Below are 23,226 nucleotides of genomic sequence, written 5' to 3'. Positions count from 1 at the left end.
CATTTTTTTTGTTCCCTTCAGCATACGGCAAGGTGTTTCTTGTGAGGAAAGTCAGCGGCCATGATGCAGGGAAGCTTTATGCCATGAAGGTTTTGAAGAAGGCCACGATTGTACAAAAGGCGAAGACTGCCGAACACACACGGACAGAGCGACAAGTGCTGGAACACATCCGTCAGTCTCCGTTCCTCGTCACACTCCACTATGCCTTCCAGACGGATACAAAGCTGCACCTCATTCTCGGTTAGGATATTTTATGTGAAACCTTTCACACGTCACTGATTTCCATTTTCCTTTATGTTTATGGGAGCTGGAGTAGAGGTTAATGATTTCCTCAAACCCAAATAAGGAAACGGACAAACGAATGAATGGGTCTAAACATAGAGTGCTTGTCCCTCACATTGGAGATGCTAAGAGAACTATATTGTTTTGTGCAAACATGGGATAAATATGTAGTTTTAATAATGTCTCCCTGCACAGATTATGTAAACGGTGGGGAGCTCTTCACACACTTGGTGCAGAGGGTGCGGTTTAAGGAGCAAGAAGTAGCCCTGTACAGCGGAGAGATTGTGTTAGCACTAGAGCATCTACACAAGGTAAATCCTAATCTTACTCTTTGCAATAGGGATTTTTTTTTCTGCTGCTTACATACAGTATTTTTAAAAAATTTGTCCCTGTGTCATTTTCTTGTTACAGCTCGGAATTGTGTATCGCGACCTGAAACTTGAGAATATTTTACTGGATTCATATGGTCATATCGTCCTCACAGACTTTGGACTCAGTAAGGAATTTGATCAGGTATGTATTGACAGTTTATGTGCCAAAAGCTCTTCACAAACATTTAACACATTGGTGTAAGCTTAGTTTAACACTCTTGTTATTGCTCTTATAATACAAACCATTTTTCCAGTGAGGTGGTCAATGCCTGCAGTAGACTCAAAATTTTGCAATATGTGTTTACGACTATGTGACATGGTCTTCTGCTGTTTCCAAGTCTTGAGCTGTTCAACAGTCCATGGTGGCCCTTGTTCAGTTCTCCTCAGGATGTCCATCAGCTAAAATTTGCGTAGAGGTCTTATTTTTGTCTGTGTTCATATTAAATCAGTCTCAGTGAATCCAAAGGAACTTTGTGTTGGTAAATGACAGTTGTTCAAATGGACAGGATTTCAGTTCTGTTCAACATGTTGATGCTCATATGAACTATGTTTCCAGCTCAAAAATGAACAATTTCAGCACAATTAATGCTATATTTTCATGTCACAAATGGACAAGTTCTATTTGAACTGAATTGAGCTGAAAAACAAATCTTCTCTTCTTTTGGATTCCCCAGTTTTTCTTCCCAGATTCTCTCCTCCATATCACATGTTTTATTTGTACAGGTTCAATCTGGAGTATGGTGCTGATCCATCCTGCTTCTGTTCCACCAATACATACATGAAGAATGGCACACAGCACTGTTTACATCAACAGTTTTACAATAAGAAGCATTTTTATACAGAAAGAACAATTCTAGATTGTTCTTTCCTCTTTAGTCTGATGCTAAACTATCCAATAAATAATAGTGCTCCTAGTTTTTGCACAGGGATCATTAGTGTAAACGCTGACATGGCTGCAGAGCATCAGTATGATGGGATCCACAACAACCATGTCACATCCGTCCACTGACACATTTAGTGTTTTTGTGTCAGCTGGGATTGTTTTAGATCCACAATACCAACATTTATGAAGAAGAGCACAATTAGCAATAGGAAGTCTATAAGTTTATTCCTAATAAAGTACTGGGACTGACCAGAGCATCATGGGTAATGTCACGTCCGTCCACCAGCAAAAGTTTTCACATACACGTGCTATTAAAATCCAATATTTATGAAAATAGAGCTTCCACTGTCAAAGAATATCAGTAGTCTGTGCACAAATGGATTAGCATCATTTACACACACTTCTATGACTTTAGGACAACTGGTTTTTTTTTTTTGACAAAAATGGACACTCATTTGACCCCCTAAGGAAATTTTAGCTGCCATACATTGTTAATAGGAGGTGAGTGTGGACTAAAGGCAGGACAGTCCAGCACTAGCTTTCTGTGACATTGAAAACACACTCTTGGATCCGATGCAGAATGAGGCCTTGAATTGTCCCTAGTACCATCTATGCCTTCACACTGAAAGATGCACATGTGCAGGTCTGTCATGTACACACATGCAGCCCCAGACCACCACAGATAATTTTGCACTGATAACAGTTTGGATGGTCTTCATATGTTAAACACGATGTCTGTTTTTCACCCCAAAAAAGCTGAAACTTGGGACTCGTCTGACCAAAATACATTTTTACTGGTTGAGTTTAGGTCCAGAAAACTCAGAGGTGTTTCTGCACAGAACTGAGACAGTTCTTTCTCCTTGTGTGTTACAGTTGCAGGTTGTATTACTGGACGTAATGGACTGTGTTAAGTGACAGCAGTTTAGTAACGCACATTATCGCCATGTAAAACTTTTAGAAATAAATGATTTATTTAAGACTTACATAGTGGAGCCTTATCTAATGGCACAGTTGGCAGCCAGGCGGGTCCCAGCCGGATTCACTGTGCTTTGTTTTTTCTTTGCCCTCTCTTCTCCTGCTCTCTCCCTTCTTCTATCCTTCTCTCTCTTCTTCCCTCCCTCTCCCTCTTCTTCCCTCCTTCTCTCTCCTCTTCCTTCCTGCTCTCTCTTCTTCCCTCCTCCTCTCTCTTCTTCCCTTCTGCTCTCTCTCTTCTTCCCTCCTGCTCTCTCTTCTTCCCTCCTCCTCTCTCTTCTTCCCTCCTCCTCTCTCTTCTTCCCTTCTGCTCTCTCTCTTCTTCCCTCCTGCTCTCTCTTCTTCCCTCCTCCTCTCTCTTCTTCCCTCCTCCTCTCTCTTCTTCCCTCTCTCTCTGTCCTTCCCTCCCTCTCTCTCTTCTTCCCTCCTCCTCTCTCTTCTTCCCTCCTTCTCTCTCCTCTTCCCTCCTGCTCTCTTTTTCCCTCCTTCTCTCTCCTGCCACCCTCTCTTGCTCTGCCCCTCCACTTTTCTCTTCTCCACTAGTCTCCTCCACTACTTTTGACTGTTTAGTAAACAGACAATGAGTGTTATATTCTTTTATTGTTTATTGTTCATTCGCATGTATACAAGACAATAAGACGTAATAATAATAACAATAACAGACATGCCGGGGAAGCCAAAAACCAAAGTCGTTAATCTTGGGCCTCCCCAAAAACTTGAAATAAAGAAAGTATTTCCAATGTCTAGTAATGATATACAATCATAAGCAAACAAAATTAACTAAATGAAGGAAATAAGTCAAAAACAAGTATAACAAAGAAACTATATACATCGTGAGCAGTGCACGTGGAAATAAATAAGAATGGACAAAACTATTTTACATTACTAATATTGCACAGTTAACGTTGGGAACATTTAAATATTACACTTGCCACCGTACTCATCAACATCTCTTCTATTCCTCTGACCCTGACGACATAAAGTCATGATAAAGAACATTGAACCTCTCCGTTAGCTTACGTCACCTGACACTCTCCCTCAGGTTCCTTCCTCTTTGAAAATATTTTGATATTGGCTTACTCATCTGAAAATACAACCAAGAATGGGTCCTTACAGAAAACGACCTGACATCGTTCAGTTTTTCGAAATGTAACTAATGTCATCTGAAACCAAGCATGAAGGCGAAACTTTCTATCATTAACATTAAAATGTTACTGTCGCTAACATTGCATTATTAACACTGATGTTAACATTAGGGTCATTTTCACAGGCTTGAGTAAAATATTTGTTGAACTTATTCTTGCTTAGGTACATTCTCTCTCCCTTTACCCCTCTCTGTCGCCTCTTCGTCACCACTCTCGAGCAAGCTTAGCACATCAGCATGTCAATTGCCTCTATATACGAGCCAAGTTTGAAGTAAATTGAAACAAAATTGATGTTTATTATAGACATATGAAATTTTGCCCATCATAAGTAAAAGGGGAAAAAAAGATTCAAAAAATTCATAAAAAATTTAAACTTTGACCTACTTTTCTCAGAATGTAATCACATTCATTTTGGGTCACTGGCAATGTATAAACCAGATTTGGTATGAATTCAACCAGTAGTTTTGCTGCTACAGACATTTGAAATTACACCAATTATAAGCAAATGGGGGAAAAAAATTATTTTAAAAATTTATAAAAAAAAATGTGAACTTTGACCTACTGTTCCCAAAATGTAAAGAGACCTACTTCTGGGTCACTGGCAATCAATAAACCCAATTTGGTGTGAATTCAACCAATAGTGTTGTGGTAGAGTGTTAGTGTTTGTTAGTTAAACGAACAAACAAACAAACCAAACCAAAAACAATACCCCTTGCCTCCCCTTTGGGGGGCGGGGTAAAAATAATCAATAAATTATAATGATAAATAGGGATGTACCGATACTGATACGAGTATCGGGCATCGGCTCCAATTCTCAGTGTGTGTACTCGTACTCGTACTTGTAAAAGATATCTGATACAAATGCACCGATACCACTTACGGCCGTTTGACATTCCCAGTTCAGTGCAGCAGGTACAAGGAGGAGGAATAATGTGTGTGAGTGTGAAGAGTGTGGAGACTGAACCAAATAAATGAGGCTGATCAGAGTAAGGCTGACTGACAGTACCGTTCAGACACAGACAGATACAGACGCAGCGTTCTGTCCGTCCTCTGCGTACATTCATCTGTTTTCCAGCTGATGGAGGATGAGTACCCAGACAGAGAATACCAGCGGGAGTACGGAGCGGTGCGGACCGCCACCAGTGGAAGTGAAAACCAAACCTCTCACTCATTTGTCTTTTCTCTTCCTGCTGAAGCTAAACTTTTAAACCTTACAGAGAAAATGCTGCAACATTAGTATCACAGTAGTGTTCCCTCTGTCGTCTACAGGTTTGTTATTACTGACTTTCTTCTTCTTCTTCTAATTAAACTTTCTTCTTCTTCGTGGTATTTGTCCAGTATGGTTAATTCAGAGCGGCGCCCCCTGGTGGATTAACTGACAAACGCTCATTCCAACACATTAAATGTCAGTAGCAGCACTTTGTTCCAGTCAGACTAATGACAACGACAATAAAGCACATTTACAAAAGGAACTAACAACTGGAATGGGATTATTAAGGACTAGGATTGGTACTCGGTATCAGCAAGTACTCAGATGTACTTGTACTGGGTCTGGAAAAAAGTGGTATCGGTGCATCCCTAATGATAATGAACCATCTGACAAGTGGGGTTAAATATTAATCATTATTTAAGTAGCACTCCTTAATTACATTTGCATAGTGTGGGTCTAAAATGCATAAGAAGTGTAACTTTCTTTTAGAATAATTCCCTCCATGCCAACACTTGGCTTCACAAACTCATTCAAATCTGCAACAAATTAAATTATTTTTATATATGACTAAAGTGTGCCAAAATAACCAACTTTGGGCTTTTACAACCAAAATGCTGTCATTTGCCAGGGCGCATGCCCCTGGATCCCCCCAGTTGGCTGGCTGTTCTATACTGTACTTCCCCTAGGATTCACAGATGGTACAATCCAAATGTGTCTTGTCTTTTGTAACGTGTCTTAATTACTGTGTTTTCTACAACAGGTAGAAAGGGCATTCTCCGTGTGTGGAACGATTGAATACATGGCTCCAGAAATCGTGGAAGGTGGAGAGTCTGGACATGACAAGGTAATTTGTTGCCCGTTCAATCAAATCAGTCAACCGTGCGATCCTTTCTGTCTTCCTGAATGAGTACGTAAAGCCAACATCACGGGTGGCTGCTTTGATCCATTCCAGGCCGTAGACTGGTGGAGCCTTGGAGTGCTGATGTATGAGCTTTTGACCGGCGGATCTCCCTTCACTGTCGACGGAGACGAGAACTCGCACACAGACATTGCCAAGTACGGATTCTCTCTGATCATCAGCCAGAGTTATGAGCTCATTTCAGTTATGTATTCACTCCACAAACACTCACCACGTTTTTGCCTCTCACATCACAGGAGGATTTCCAAAAAAGATCCTCCTTTTCCCAAAGACATGGGATCACTGGCCAAAGACCTCATCCAGCGACTCCTCATCAAAGATCCAAAGAAGCGACTAGGCTCAGGTCCTAATGGAGCAGAGAATGTAAAGAAGCACCCATTTTACCAGGTGAATGTCACTGCCTATCAGGAATATTTTACAATATTAAGTATCAGTGTAATGGTTTCGTAAATGAGGCCAAATCTGTGATGTAGACATCTGTGTTCTTGAGTCGTGGATTTGTCTTCAAATATCCGCTCTGCTTGTTGAGCTCTCATTATATTATTTATTGTGCAAAGGTCCGGTGTGGAGGATTTAGAGGGATTTAGGAGGAGCTAATTGCAGAAAGGGAATAGTATGGTATTCATTATCATGTTTTTTATGTTTGAGATCACACAAAAATGGGAGAATTTAGTCTATTATGTTGCACTTCAGTCCTTCTACAATTGCTCCAAAATAGACTTCCTATTCTTTTTTCCCTTCATTTTGTAACAGGTGACATCCAGTGTTTTTATTAATAGCACTGACTCTAATATAAACTTCTGTTTTTTTTTTTTTTTTTTTTGTTGTTTTGCTTTTTGTGGCATTTGTGGGGGTATGAGGTATTAAAACACATTACACAAATCTACATTAATAAATTCTCCATCTCTCAAATCACGTCAAATGGGAAGTGCTGTGATATGATTGCACGTTTCACTGAAATGTGTGTTTTTACATGTAATGTTGCAGTTATGCGTTCCATGTTGTGAACCTCAAGGAGGTCGTGGTTATAAGAAGTTGACATAATAACTATACTTAGGAGAAGGAAAAAGCCAATAAATGAGTAACTGGCTGACATGAATGCCTGGAAAACAATTCAACACAATTGAAACTGAACTGGCTTTGATTTAGGATTAAATGCTGACCTGAATATCTGATTCACTGTAATAAATTGGTAAACATACTTGGATCACTGAGCCCATCACTCCTAAAATGAAATATTTGCAGGTTACATTCAGTGCCAAGGTTACTCTTACCTGCTGTATTTAAATGTGCACCTGAGTTTATATAAAAAGCCCCCAACAGCCTAAACATAGACTGGCTTTCACTTTTTTTTTTTTTTTTTGCAGCTACCATAGTGGAATGTGGAGCGGTATATACAGGGTGTATTAAAAAAAAACTATACATTTTGAAAAATCTAACCCTAACTTGGCCTGTCCTCAATGACATTTTCAGGCCTAAACAAGTTGAATTAAGTGAATTAAGTGAAAGGCAGGAACAGCTGCCATGGGTAAAGAAATGAAATTGACATGATGTCCAAAGTATTAATGCTGTAACCTGGCAATTTGCTGGAAAACAAGATGGATGCCCATTGGCCCCTCCCATGACCTTTGAGTGGATTTAAATCCCACCGCTACTTCACGCAAACCAGTTTTAACTTGGATTGTGCAATTTGCTCCTGCTCACTCATGCATGAATACCTGAGTCTGTAAATTTGGACAAATATCCTTCAATCCCCTACCTACAGATGTCCAGAAAAGAAAATTCCAACAATTATTAAATGTGGAACTGGGGCTAATTTTTCAAAATGTATAGTTTTTTTTTTTATGCACCCTGTAATTGTTTTCAATCTACAGATACACCTCTAGATATCCCTAAATATCCCTACAATACATAAAAATTCCAACACAATTTGAAGTACGATCTAGTTATGTATTTTATTAGAGTATTGCATTTTTTTTGTCTTTTAACTGCATTTATTTCACTTGTAGCATGACTGACTTTGATCATGCAGTCTATAGAGGATTTATTTAATTATTTATTCATTTAATTAATCTTAACATGTAGACAAATCTTCGATACGGTTAATTTATTCATTTTGTTGACTTGGTGAATTTATGTGAAATTAACTTATGAAGTTAATATACTTGTTTTCTTGATGGTCCAAATTGAATTTTGTTTTTTGTCCTTGATTTTCTCATCCTACAAAAGGAAAAAACAAGGTCCTAGAACTAAACTCTGAGTGTGCAGGTCCTCAATCTGTTTAGTCTTTTTTTATTTGAATCTGGGATATCCAAGTTCATTGTTTCCGTTTTTATTTATTTTTGCCATTTGTGAGTTTACCCATCACTGAACCTAATACTATATTTTTACGCTGTACTTGATTCACCTCTTAGCAAAATATAATTTACTGGAGTCACAATATCCCTCATTAACCTTGCACAGAAACACCTACGTTTACTTTGGATGCTGATGAAAAAAACTCTTAATTTTGGTTAAAAATAAAAAGGTCTTTGTGGGTGGCTGTGGCTCAGGAGGTTGTCCAATAACCAGAGGGTTGGTGGTTTGAATCCTGCTCTGTCCTAGTCTGGCCAAGACACTTCATCCACCTTGCCTCCAGTGTCACTCACACTGGAGTGTGAATGCATATGAATGTTTGGTGCGAATTGGTTTCCATTCAGATTACCACATGTGAACGTGAGAGTGAATCTAAATCCAGTTATTAAAAGCAAGCATCTAAGTGCTGATATGTGTAGATGACATGTATTAAGGATTTCATTTTTCTTTTTATTCACTTTAGAAAATTAACTGGGAGGACTTGGCAGCTAAAAAGGTGCCCGCCCCATTCAAACCAGTAATCCGGGATGAGTTGGACGTCAGCAATTTCGCAGATGAGTTCACCGAGATGGACCCCACCTACTCCCCTGCAGCTCTGCCTCAGAACTGTGATCGCATCTTCCAGGTGGGAGGGAGCAGCATTTTAACATCCCTTAACCTATTTCTGGTCTGACTTTTTTTTTTTAACATCCGTTGTGTGCTGATGTTTGTCTGGGCTTCGGCTGCAGGCGGTGTGAGGAAAATGTTGACACGGATGAAAAATTGCATTATACATTAGCCACTTTTTGTCTGTGACTATATTTGACATACTCCACAGCAATCGAAGTAATCAAGTGAAGTTGTGAATGTCCTCAAAAGGTTGCTGTAAGTCAACATGAGTCTGTCTGTGTGCATTCGTATTCAAATTGACTAAAGGGCCTTTTATTGAAGTAATTGCTGCCATATGCAGCTTTTATTGAAGTAACAGATGTGAATGACTATTTTTGATGTAGCTTTGAACCATAATATGGCCCACAACTCAGTGCCAGCTGATGGCTGTCTGATGTATTGCATGAAATTTCAACTCTGATTGCCTTCTGGATGCTTGAGCTCGGTAGATCAATAGATCCATTAACAGGCTTCTCTCATGGAATAAAAGGTTACACTTTGAGAGCATCACCATGTCTGTCTCGGTTACGCCTTCAGTCTTTGATTGCCAACTTCATCTTGCCGTTTTTCACTCTCAGCTGCCATTCACATAGTCTGAAATTTTGTGGTCTTTATAATTTGCAAGCCTAGCAATCTCTGAGATAACGACAGCAATCCCAGTTTTAAACCGTGCACTTGCCTCCCCACCGTGCCTCACAAAACAAAATTAAAATTGCATTAAGAGCGCCAAGATGTAATTTCACAGCAGAGCAATCAAATATTCAAGCCCGGCAATTTAGGGCATCTCATTCATTCAATATCCATCCTTCCGTCCATCCGTGGCTGACACTACATACCACACAGCTGTGTGTGTGTGTGTGTGTCAGTGGGGGAAAAAAAAAAACGGGGAGAGAGAGATTAATGCCAGATCAAAGCTGTGGGCTCCTCACAGCTGGAATGAAGAAGGCAGTGCTTCACAGTGACAGGTCGGACAATAGGAACAGCTGGACGGCCACTGTCACTCAGTAATTATCACAACAGGGCTTATTGTGGACCTGACAGGCTTTTCTGACACAGGAACACTGAATGAAAAATTAAATGCTATTTAGCATTTAACTGTCAATGTGAAAATTTAAATAATGCTTTGGTACAGTACTGTGGGAATGTCTTAAAGCCACTTTTAGCAGGGTTATATTGAGCATACATACACATCTCTCAGTTTTTGTATCAAGATGCATCATGACAATACTGGAAAAACTGCACTAAATGACTTCGAAAACTGGTCAAATGACCAGTGGTCATGGCCAAAAGTAGCCCAAACAATTAGAAACATTGAACATTTGGGCAGTAAAACTCATACTATCTGTACAAAGGTAGATCACTTTGAACTGGATTCTTTTGTCTCCTCAAACAGTTTTTTTCTAAAATGTTCGTTTTTAATGCTTTTGACATTTGTGGTGTATTGCATCATATCGTTCCTCACTTTTGGCTACTTCATAAGAATTGTGTAAATGTATGTGTTAAAACTTAAAAGCAAAACTAAACTTGTTTTTTGAGCTGCAAACTGTATAATGTGACTTAATTGTAATGAAAGATGTGAACGCTGCAGATTATACATACAGAAATCAGGAGATATTTAGACATCTGCTTTTTATAGGAAAATGTTGGTTAACTCACCATTTCCTGTTTAACTGTCATTTGTAGCCCTTCCACTCTGACTCTGCTGTAGACTCAACAATATGGAACTATGCTACATCATGAAACTTGTACAAAAACATCTATATCAAAGTGGCGATGTGTAGTATTTCCACTTTAAAATACTTCTAAAAAAACTTCAAAATGACCTAAAAATATCATGACCATTAATGTATTTTTGTGGAGAAATGAAGTGAATGTGTTCACAGCCACAGGCCGACACGTCACTGTAAATGTATGTGACCACAAGAGGGAGTACAGAATTACTGTGCCTCCGATGGTGATGAAAACTAACGCCGAGGCTGAGGTGAGGATGGAATGCATTAAGAAACTACTTTTAGAGCCGAAGAGAGTCACGCGTTGATTAACAAATACAAGCCCTGCAGTTGTTTTCACCACTGGACACAGCTCTAAATTGAAAGGATTGGAGTTTGATGCTGAAATCTCAGAGTTTCTTCTTCATGGATTAGTTTGATTATTGGGATGCACCGATACCGATACGAGTATCGGGCATCGGCTCCGATACTCAGTGTGTGTACTCATATTCGTACTCGTAAAAGTAATCCGATACAAATGCACTGATACCACTTACGGCCGTGTGACATTCCCAGTTCAGTGCAGGAGGTACGAGGAGGAGGAATAATGTGTGTGAGTGTGAAGAGTGTGGAGACTGAACCAAATAAATGACGGTGATAAAAGTAATGATTCTGCAAGTACCGTTCCAGACACAGACAGATACAGACGCAGCGTTCTGTCCGTCCTCTGCGTACATTCCATCTGTTTTCCAGCTGATGGAGGATGAGTACCCAGACAGAGAATACCAGCGGGAGTACGGAGCGGTGCGGACCGCCACCAGCGGAAGTGAAAACCAAACCTGTCACTCATTTGTCTTTTCTCTTCCTGCTGAAGCTAAACTTTTAAACCTTACCAGAGAAAACGCTGCAACATTAGTATCACATTAGTGTTGCCTCTGTCGTCTACAGGTTTGGTATTACTGACTTTCTTCTTCTTCTAATTAAACTTTCCTCTTCTTTGTGGTATTTGTCCAGTATGGTTAATTCAGAGCGGCGCCCCCTGGTGGATTAATTGCCAAACGCTCATTCCAACACATTAAATGTCAGTAGCAGCACTTTGTTCCAGTCAGACTAATGACAACGACAATAAAGCACATTTACAAAAGGAACTAACAACGGGAATGGGATTATTAAGTACTCATATCGGTACTCGGTATCGGCAAGTACTCAGATGTACTTGTACTCGTACTCGGTCTGGAAAAAAGTGGTATCAGTGCATCCTCATTTGATTATTAGGTTTATGATCGTATAAATATGTTATGTGATGCTGTTATGTTGCTGTGACCAACTGGCTCTTAACTTGTAGAAAACTTGATGATACCATGATACAGATGTAGGTAAATGATAAGCTTCACACTTTATTCAGTGAATGCTAGAGACTGTGGAGATGAAGCATTAAGTTGTTGGGTGGTGTTGGTGGTCTGGAGTGTGTTCTGGTTCCCCTTACTGTTGATAGCTGTGAATATCAACACCACACTGAGCAAAAATATAAATGGACCATGTGCAGTATTTGTGTAACACGAGATGCACGGCCCAAAATGAGCTCATGATGTTTTATAATTGTGAAACATGGTTAATTCTCTTCATTTGTAAACAAACGTTGTGTCCATCTCTGAGAGTGAGCACTTGCTCAGTGATCCAGTGATTCTACTCACAGCACAGGTGTGACATGTGGAGACGCTGCTCAAACAGTGTTAACAGTATTCAGGCACTCCTTATACTGGGGACAATGAAAGGTCACCTCAAAATGTCAAATTTTATCACTTGTCACCATAACACAGACGTTGCAAATCATGCGGGAACGTGCCATTGGCATGCTTGATGCAGGGATGTCCATCAGAGCAGTTGGTGCACAGTTGAATGTTCACTATCGAACCATCGGTCGTCATAGAGCACCCATGGGATGTTCTTGATTGACGTGTCGGCAATCGTGTTCCATTTCCTTTTCCAGATAACAGCCCACAGCTCCATGTGGCCCTCAAAGAGGAGTGGAATAACATTCCACTGGCCACAGTTGACAATCTTGCCAAGACAGTGTGTCACTCTACAGCAGTGGTTCCCAACCTTTTTTGGCTCGTGACCCCATTTTAACATCACAAATTTCTGGCGACCTCAGACATTCAAAATGGACCTTTTTTTTTTCTGCTAAAATTAATTTGTTTTTGATCATGTAATAGTTTGTTGCAAATTAACATTAATTTTAGAGGACATTTAGTCTATATAATGTATATTATTGTGGACAGAGGCAGTAAATCCAGGTGTAGATTACTGCACAAAGGGAGAATTTGATTTTCCTTGGTCAGGATCTGTCCAGTCAGTCCAGCTGTGATTTACAAGGAGGACAATTAATACTGAACAAACAAGAACTGAAACTATGAATTATGAAAGAGCTGCAGCATCTGAAACTGACCACAGTGAACATTTGACACAGAAACAGAACCACAGAGCTGCAGTTTCACACTCACAGTTTGTCATGTCTTTTATGTATTGACATTGTCTCTATCAACTCACCATATAATTTTTTATTTGTACATTTTTTTATTTTTATCAGTTACTAGAAATTTCAGGCGACCCCATTTGAATTCCAGGTGACCCCACATGGGGTCCCGACCCCAAGGTTGAAAAACACTGCTATAGTGTATGTTGGTAGCTCAGTCAAACACTTTGTAAACACTTCTGCGTTAGTCACACGGCTAGCTCTGTGACGTGGGTAATCTGTTTTATTTGGAGCACTGGTTCAGTCCCAAACTAAGGGCTTTGGACGGTGACACTGAAATGGTTCCAACCACAAATTGGTTAAACCAACCACAGTGAACATTTGACATAGAAACAGAACCACAGTGCTTCAGTTTCAGACTCACAGTTTGTCATGTCTTTTATGGACGGGGATTGTCTCTCACAACTCACCATATATTTTTTATTAGTAAGTTTTTACTTAATTTTTGTCAATTACTAGAAATTTTAGGCGACCCCATTTGAATTCCAGGCGACCCCACTTGGGGTCCCGACCCCAAGGTTGAAAAACACTGCTCTACGGGAAGCCAGTGGTGGACTGGACACACAAGACACTTGAATGGTGATTTTTTTTTTTCCAACCAGCCTCCACCTTGTCCACACGAATGTCCCTGAGTGCCAGACACCACAGTCGCGTTCTATTGGACAGCAATCTGTACCACATTGATCAATAAAATAAACTGTATTAGATTTAATATGTTGTACAACACCTAATGCTATTTCTATTTTTGCTCAGTGTATGTATAACCCTCTAAACCCATTCTAGTCAGAGTTGTACAGCCTGCCCTTCAGTCGGAGTCTGACAAACCTCTGTCATTTTCCAACAGGGAGCTGAAGCTGTTATATCGCTATATTCTCAAACAGTGGTTTTGTGTGGAAAACTAAAGTCCACCTGTTTATTAGTTTGTCAGTTTGGATCCTAAGTAATGTGTTTAAGCAGTTGCAAAAAAATGAGAATGATGGGGAAAAACTGTTATTTGTGATTATTCAAAACATAAAATCTTTTGTTAGTGTCAAATTAATTAATTCATTAATATTAATTAATTAATAATATTAATTAATATGAAGTAGAGCATCGAAACAGTGAAACAGTTTGTGTGTTATCAAATTAAACCCAAAAGAAAAATGTATATGTAGATAACAATAACAATATTTATCACAACTTAAAGTTCACATTTATCCCCTCGCTCTAGTAAAGCAGAAAACTTATTATAAACATAGCATACTTAAAGAGATCTTGTTTTTGTCAAGGGGTAAAACTCTACTCCTCTCTCACAGATCCACACTGGACTTTGAGATAGCGGACACTATTAAGTAAATGTTCACCTCAATAACAAACTGGACTAGACAGACAATACAGACACCTAAATTATTTATCCAATGTGGGTTTATCTGGAAGGGAACCATGCAGTTAGTATCAGGAGAGGTTGAATTTAATGTATGCCTAGATTCATTGCTGTGGAAGAACTCCTTCCTAGTCAGGCTAGGAACTTTTCAGCCCCCCCCCCCCCTCTCCTCTCATCTCATCACATCTCATCTCATCTCTTACAACAAGAAAATACAGGAAATATGTGAACAGCCTTCAAAGAAACACAAAAAACTGAACTAAATGTGTTCTAAAGGTTAGGTTAAGTCATCTTTAGTGTGACCTCTGCTCTGTCCAAATGACAAGAAGCAGCATCTGACATGTGGTGAATGAAACAAATGTATAAAACACCAGAAAATGAATGCAATAAATCTCATATTGTCTGGACAAAAGGGTTACAGACATGTTAAGTGTAAAGGTGGCTCACACTAAATACTACCACTTTGGTTTATAGAAGCAGTTTTTTTCCCTGAAACTTTTGTTTTAATGGCATGCATACTTCATATATATCCAGAGACTAAGAAGTGCATATGTGTGGTTATTAGAACTTTACTAAACCAACAAACCTAATGTTGGCTTAGGCCAGGGCAGTCAAACTCATTTTAGTTCAGGGGCCACATACAGCCTAATATGATCAAAAGTGGGCTGGACCAGTAAAATAATATAAATAATAGGATAAGAACTGATAAATAATGTCAACTCCAAGGTTTTCTCTGTGTTTTTGAGTGAAAAAAGTAAGATCATGAAAATCTTTACATCTACGTACTGTACTTGAACATAACACGAACAAATGCGAACAAATATAAACTTCTTAAGAAAATTAAGTGCAATTTTAACAATATTACGTCTGAGTTTGCCATTTATACATGTGTATCACAACTTGCAGATCACAGTGGATCAACAAATACACAAAACATTTAATAACAGACAGAATATTATTAAAATTCCACATGCTTCTATTAAGACATTTCAGGCTGTTCATATTTGTTCAGGTTGTTCACTTTTTTGTAAAAGGCTAGTCTGTAAATCTAAACATTTTTGTGCAATTGAATTTTTAAAAAAAAAACTAAAACAAAGAGAAAAAAAATGGCAGTTTTCCTTATTTATAGGTTAGTATGATAGTATTTTACTGGTCTGACCCACTTTAAATTGAACTGACCTAAAATAATTTGAACATCCTTGATCGTTAGTTTCTTCAGTGTAATTTTTGCATTTCACAAATTCATCCCTGGGGCCAGATTGGACCCTTTAGCGGGCTGGATTTGGCCCCCGGGTCGCATGTTTGACACCTGTGGCCTAGGCCTTTTGTACAGTACTGTATAGAGGACAGAAAATTCAAGTGTGGTGATTTCCATGGTGTGTGTATTGAGGCTCAGGCCCATCTGTCTGTTGTCCGTATCTTATAGCCCAGTCCATACTGTATGTTTCAGTAAAAGATAAACAATTGGAGTTTCTTTGTTTGTGTTTTTGCAGGGCTACTCTTTCATGGCCCCCTCCATCCTGTTCAAAAGGAATGTGGTGATGGACGATCCTGTCCAGCTGTGCGGGGGCTCGGAGAGGCCTGGCTCTGCTGCCGTGGCCCGCAGCGCCATGATGAAGGTAAGACGAATGGACCCGGATCCTCCTGCACAAACACACCAAAGCTAATGGTTACTGTCACGGATAGATGGCTTTTCTTTTCTCTTTTTTTTCCCTTTTAACAAGAACTTTTTGACTTGCTGAACTACACGGGTTCATACCTACAGTTGAGATCAGCCTGTTTATTTAATGGTGTTTGTTCATGAATGCGCTTGAGTATATTTACAACATAATGAAGAACAAGATGGAGGGGTTGCAGTGGATTGCTTTGTGTGCAGTCAAGGAGTTTCAATCATCAACAGCTTGGGTGGATATTGGTTTAGAAATCGATTCGGTATATTACTGATTGAAGTGAGATTTGAGTGTATTGAGTGTCTCATCAGACTCGCCATCAGATTTTTACATTAGACAAAGATAATTTTAGTCCTTTCTCAGTTAAGCACAAAACCTCGATGTTTGTTTGACAAGTAACTTATAGAGCAACATCTTTTACACTGTTTGCATAACAGACTAGGGCAGAGCTATAAAACGATGATATTTATTATGGTGTAATTTTATATCATGATAAATATTTTGACTTTTCTTATCAGCTAAAATTTCCTTAGGGGGTCAAATGAGTGGCCATTTTGGTAAAAAAAAACAAAACAAAAAAAACCCAGTTGTCCTAAAGTCATAGAAGTGTGTGTAAATAATGCTAATCCATTTGTGCACAGACTACTGATATTCTCTGACAGTGGAAGCTCTATTTTCATAAATATTGGATTTGGAATAGCACGTGTATGTGAAAACTTTTGCTGGTGGACGGATGTGACATTACCCATGATGCTCTGGTCAGTCCCAGTACTTTATTAGGAATAAACTTCTAGACTTCCTATTGCTAATTGTGCTCTTCTTCATAAATGTTGGTATTGTGGATCTAAAACAATCCCAGCTGACACAAAAACACTAAATGTGTCAGTGGACGGATGTGACATGGTTGTTGTGGATCCCATCATACTGATGCTCTGCAGCCATGTCAGCGTTTACACTAATGATCCCTGTGCAAAAACTAGGAGCACTATTATTTATTGGATAGTTTAGCATCAGACTAAAGAGGAAAGAACAATATAGAATTGTTCTTTGTGTCTAAAAATGCTTCTTATTGTAAAACTGTTGATGTAAACAGTGCTGTGTGCCATTCTTCATGTATGTATTGGTGGAACAGAAGCAGGATGGATCAGCACCATACTCCAGATTGAACCTGTACAAATAAAACATGTGATATGGAGGAGAGAATCTGGGAAGAAAAACTGGGGAATCAAAAAGAAGAGAAGATTTGTTTTTCAGCTCAGTTCAGTTCAAATAGAACTTGTCCATTTGTGACATGAAAATATAGCATCAATTGTGCTGAAATTGTTCATTTTTGAGCTGAAAACATAGTTCATATGAGCATCAACATGTTGAACAGAACTGAAATCCTGTCCATTTGAACAACTGTCATTTACCAACACAAAGTTCCTTTGGATTCACTGAGATTGATTTCTTATGCACAAAGACACAAATAAGACCTCTAAGCACATTTTAGCCGATATGCATACATTGATGCTGGACAAACTAGTTTTTTATATTTTCCCTCTCAATGGGCCTCATTTAGAAACAGTGCGTGTGCACAAATCTGTGCTTAAACTCTGCGTATGATTGTTTGACACACGAATCCGGGATTCATCAATATTTTTTTACCCGAATTTGTTCTTACTCTGAACAAATTTAGAACTGGCTCAGACCATGCGTATGCACAAATGAGGAAGGCCGAACTGACGTAGAAAATGCAAGCACGTACCTTTTAAGTACATGCAGAACATATAAAGCCACATTCATTATGAAGAGATTTAATTAACATTTAAAAAAAAAAAAATCATTAATTTACTAATATATTGGCCAAATGTAATAAACAAGCATGAAATTGACACCCCTTCACTCTCATCGTGAATGGATGTTTGTCCAGTTATTGCTGCTGTTCTCTCATCCTGTGGCGTTAGATCAGGTGGACCTTATCCTCCACCAGCCTTCTTCCTTTTCTTCTGGTCCTTAATGGGTTTTTTTGGCATCAACTTTTACGTCAAACCACTTTTTTTTCACCTGGGCCACAGTGCGCTTCTTCAGGGAACAAAATTGGCCAGTGCACAGGTGTCATGAATCCCACGGTGTTTTTGTGTACGCACTTATTTTATGCACAAAGTAAGAACATTTCCATGCACATATTACTGAATGAGGCCCAATGTCTGCAATTTTTTGTTGTTTGGCAAGTGTTTGTCATGTTCTGACCATGAAGAACAGTTGAAATTGAAATATTACTACTACTAATAATACACTAATCAATAATACTTAGATTGCTCTTGTTTATTTTGATTTAATGTTGAAAGCCAGCATGTGCAACAGCAAACAAAATAGGCACTTGGCTAAACTGTAAAATTAATGACTATAGGCATGTTTTGGTACGTCTTATGTCTTTTACCTTGTTTGTCATTTTCTTCTTGATACTACTTCATCTTCTTTTTCATAAATTGTTACCTCTTTTTTGTTTATTTTTTTGTGTGATTCTTAGCTCACCAGCCAATAGGCCATGAGCTATTTCTTGTGAAGGTGCTGTGTCTGGCGTTGTCTTCATCATTTTTGTCATCTTCATCTGCGTCGTTGTCATCTTCGCCGTCTTTGTCATTGCCATCTTCGTCATTGCCATCTTCGTCGCAATTTCTTCAAACATCTTCTCTGATGAAAATACTAAATCGCTTTCATTTCAGATTTTATATGTAGCTTCCTTGGGACAATGTCTACAAAGTTAAACAGTTTTCACATATTTTAATTTCTGAAATTTTTTGCCAAGTTTTTAAAATATTCAATATTATATCAATATTTATTTTTAAAACATCAACATCAGCAACTTTCACCACTGGCAGGGTATAGGCCAGGCACAAGTGACCTCCATCTTTATCTATATTTTGATGGTTTATACCATGGAAATGGTTAGAGATATCAATATACTTACTATTGAGCACTGATAGAAAGTCATATATGGACGGTGATTTAATTTGTTGAGTTATCCTCCAGTGAAAGTACCACCTACTTCTCTTGGGAGATTGATCTCCTGTGTCAACACCACAGGACTAACATAGCAACCTGACAACCTCGCAAATTCACCTTGTTATAGATTCCTTATAGAACATTTTGGTGAGGTACAGGGACATTGGTCCTATTATTGTGCTTTTCACATCACTTTTTTTTTTTTTTTTTCTTAACATTTGTTATGTAATTTTTGTCTTGCTAAATGTTCTACAACAATTGCATCTTATTGCAATTTTTTGGACATTTTTGTCTTGTTGTACCTTTTACATCTTTTTTTCTGATTTCATCTTTAATGTTCTTTTCATCTAGTTGCTTCTGTTGTTATTCTCTTTATGCATTTTTTGGGGGGGGAGGGGGGCAATTTCATTTTGCTCCATCTTTCTTTTTTTTTTTTTTTTAATTTTATTTGTTCTTATTCTACTTGTCTTGTTCAGCATCCTAACAGCAAAATGGTAGTCTGGTTCCTTTTGGTGCTGAACAAATTTGCTTTGCCAAGGGTAACTTTGTAAAATATATGAAGCTCCCCTTGATATTCTACTGTGTTTGTAATGAGTTTTGCTGAACCACATTTCGATGCCAGACCTGACATGGGGGGTGGGGGGTGAAGGGGAGAGAGCAAGAGAGAAGAAGGTGGCGAAGACCCTCACAAGGAAGTATCCACAATACAAACAGTAACAACCATGGTGATAATTATAATGGAAACAGTAACTACAACCAGAACTGAGTAAACTGGGCAGAAGAGAGAGAAAAAACACAACAAACAAAACTCCAAAACAAAAACAATAAAATACATAAGACCTATTAAATGATGAATATAAGAAAATAAAGCATGAACAAAATATCGTATACTATGTTCGCACAAATAATACCAGTAACAAATCCACACAACATCAGTTGTTCACATTAATCTGCTGTGACAGAGTGAACTCTGTCCATCTTTCATTTTGTTTTTGTCCTTTAATAGCATATAACAAGAACTTATCATTGAATGTAAAATATTGTATAATCTAGGTACAGTAATTTTCCATGATTTTCAGCACTTATTTGTTTGTTTGTTTTTTCATGCACTGAATGATTGACATAATCAGTGTTTCAAGTTGCTATGGCTTTCATTTCTCTTACATAAATTTAATTTGATCAATATATTCCAAAAAAGTCTTTCCCTTACCACTGTTATGACCTCACACTGAAACTAATGATGCCTGTCAGCTGTGTGTACTCATACTGTTAGTTTGACCAGACATCTTGTCTTGTTTGCTTAAGAGGCTGGTTTAGATCAGCTCTAAATTTAAAGTGTCAGGAGATAACGTTTGTTATGATGCGGTGCTCGATAAATAAAATTTGACTGATTGATTGTTGGTCCATTCTGTTCCATAGGACTCCCCTTTCTACATGAGTTATGAGATGGACCTGAAGGACAGCGCTCTGGGAGAGGGCAGCTTTTCCATCTGCAGACGGTGCACACACAAGAAGACCGGACAGAAATATGCAGTCAAGATCGTCAGCAAAAGGTGCTTGGCTCACACCCTACTCACTCACATGTGTTTGTCTACTATTGCTGCGTTTCCACTACGTGGAGCCAGCTCGACTCGACTCGACTCGGTATTCCTGGAGACCATTTCCATTACAGGATACTACCCACTTTACAGTACCTGGTCGTCATAGCGATGCGACGCGTTACTTCCGTGTCGTCTGCTCAGAGAGTTGCTGATAAACTCACTCGTTGCGTGTTGTCTCGTCTGAATTTTTACGTCGGCCACCAAAGACTGAATCTCCTCGACCAACCATGGTGTAGTTTTGGGCTGTTATCATGTGGATTAATGTACCGCTATATTTACTGTCAACTTCCGCATCTGTTTTTTTGTAAAATGGCGGGTCACAGAAACACCTCTGACCAATCAGTGGTCTGCAGTGTTTGTACGTCACCTTTTAGTATCTGGTCCTCAGTCCTGGAACCTCGGCAGAGGTGATACCAAAAAACTAGTACCGGGTACCAGATTCCAGGTTCTTTTTCATAATGGAAACGCAAAAAGGCCGAGCCGAGTCAAGTTGAGTCGAGCCGATACCACACAGTGGAAACGGGGCAAAAGACTGTGAGTTTACAAGAGCTGAGTTTACAAGAGCTGATCCATCTTCTGCTTCACGTCTCAAAGCTGATTATACACTTCAATGTAATGGCATAAGACCATGGCTGGGGCATGAAGAAGAGGAGAAGGTTAGGAGAGAGGAGGAGCAGAGGGGAGGTCAGACAGGAGGAGGAGCAGAGGGGAGGTCAGACAGGAGGAGGAGCAGAGAAGAGCTTGTGTATGATGATGAATCTGCCAGCGGTCTAAGCCTATCGGCATGAATAACAGCAGCCTGAGCCACCCGAACTATGAGCTTAATCAAAAAGGACCGTTTTTAACCTACTCTTAAACATACAGAGGGTGTTTGCTCCCGGACTGAGGCAGGGAGGTGGTGCCACAGTAGTAGAGCTCGATAGCTGAAGGCTCTAGCTCTCGTCCTACTTTTGGAGATTCTAGGGACCACCACCAGTGCACCTGCGTGTTGAGAGCGTAATGCTCTAGATGGATTGTATGGAACTCAAAGCTCTTTCAGATCAGTAGGTGCCTGGCCATGAAGGGCTTTGGAAGTGAGGAGGAGCTTAGAAAAGAAGCTTAAAAAAGTGACTTCACTTTTCCATAACAGCATGGAACAATGTTTGGTCATATATCTTTATATTTTGTCTTTTTATATGGACAAAAATGAGAGAGCTTGAGAAGGAAGGGGTGTAATTCTAATTCTGACATTTTTACCCCTCAGCCAACATCTGGCCGAAGGGGTATTGTAATCATTTTGTTTGTCCGTCTGTCTGTCTGTCCATTCAACGACATAATCGCATTATCTGAAGAATGCATTGAGATATCTACACCAAATTTATACTGTGGATACATCTTGGCATGGAGCAGAAGCCTTTTGAAAATAGGTCACCTCGACGTACTTTTTCAAGGTCAAATGACCTTGTGCCTTGTGCAGTTATAATATCTGAGTACAAAGACAATCTAATCTACATTATAGGGCAGTAACTTTCAACAGAATCTCACACTATATTTGGTCGAGGGGTATTAAAAGTCTACAGCTATCTATCAGTGACTTAGTAGTTCAAGTTGTTGCCCTAATGAGAAGCTTTTTTTAATTTTGCCATTTCTTTATACATTTTCGAATGGAAAACACACACAGTAACATTGCAGAGAGTGAACATCATAGCTCCAATAATGGTGAGCCTCACTGGAGCAGTCCTCCTGATACAAACATGCAGCCCCTTAACAGAATTACAGAGATCCCAGAAGACCCTGAAAAAGAAATCACACTTCCTCAGACGATTAAGGTTAAATATCTGGGTCCTCATTATTGCTTTGGACCATTCTTGAAGTTTGCTCTGAGATAAAATAGACTGGATTTAAAGGTGCTGTTTAAAAGCATTTTGCCTGATGTAGTAGGAACTGATTATGTTTCCCTCTTCTGTTGTCTAAATTATAATGCAAGGCTCTCTGTGAAAATAGTACACTAGGGTTGCAAGACTAGGTTACGGTAATGTTTTTAGGTACAGGTGGTGATTGTGCCTATTTGTCTATGACAGCATTTTTTTCTGTCATGTGGTTTAGTTTTGAGCTGCTTTATGGCAGGAAATAGCTGAAGGGAAAAAGCTAACCCCAGAAACCAACCTCAGCTTAAAAAAAAAAGGTGTCACCTATATGTCTGCAAATGTAAATCTTACACTATACTGACAGTTTAGGGGCAAATATATAATTCAAATGAAAATACAAGAATGTGAATGAATGAATGAATGTTTTTATTATTGCGTCTTGTATAAAGAACATGCCCAGCCCTTACATGGGCTTATAAGACACCAAAAATAGACACCAAAAATCAAACAGCAGACAACAGGCACAATAGATATGAACAAAACAAAGTACTGACCTATTTAAACAAACACAGCTGCTGCTTTTTCCAGGCTTTACAAACAAATAATGCTAATTTATATACATTTGAACTAAACAACCATTTCGTCTTGTCATCATCAGTGCTCCAGAACAGATCAGGAATAACACCTGATTAAAAATCTTGGTTAAAGGTAGGTTTACCTCTGTGCT

General features: G+C 39.0%; 1 protein-coding gene across 1 annotated transcript in view; it reads left to right on the top strand.

Moving 5' to 3' along the window:
* rps6ka5 (ribosomal protein S6 kinase, polypeptide 5) overlaps positions 1 to 23,226 on the top strand; it is a 50,405-nt gene that overhangs the window by 9,078 nt on the left and 18,101 nt on the right. The window contains exons 3-11 of the mRNA XM_030126606.1: positions 22 to 240; positions 478 to 593; positions 694 to 795; positions 5,624 to 5,707; positions 5,816 to 5,919; positions 6,019 to 6,169; positions 8,601 to 8,762; positions 15,887 to 16,012; positions 20,471 to 20,604. Of these exons, the coding sequence (XP_029982466.1) occupies positions 22 to 240; positions 478 to 593; positions 694 to 795; positions 5,624 to 5,707; positions 5,816 to 5,919; positions 6,019 to 6,169; positions 8,601 to 8,762; positions 15,887 to 16,012; positions 20,471 to 20,604 (1,198 nt within the window). The remainder of the gene's footprint in view (positions 1 to 21; positions 241 to 477; positions 594 to 693; positions 796 to 5,623; positions 5,708 to 5,815; positions 5,920 to 6,018; positions 6,170 to 8,600; positions 8,763 to 15,886; positions 16,013 to 20,470; positions 20,605 to 23,226) is intronic.

Source organism: Sphaeramia orbicularis, chromosome 22 (genome assembly GCF_902148855.1).
Source record: "Sphaeramia orbicularis chromosome 22, fSphaOr1.1, whole genome shotgun sequence".
Lineage (NCBI taxonomy): Eukaryota > Metazoa > Chordata > Actinopteri > Kurtiformes > Apogonidae > Sphaeramia > Sphaeramia orbicularis.
The sequence above is the reverse complement of the archived record's forward strand: the minus strand, read 5'-3'. Positions and strand labels throughout refer to the sequence as shown.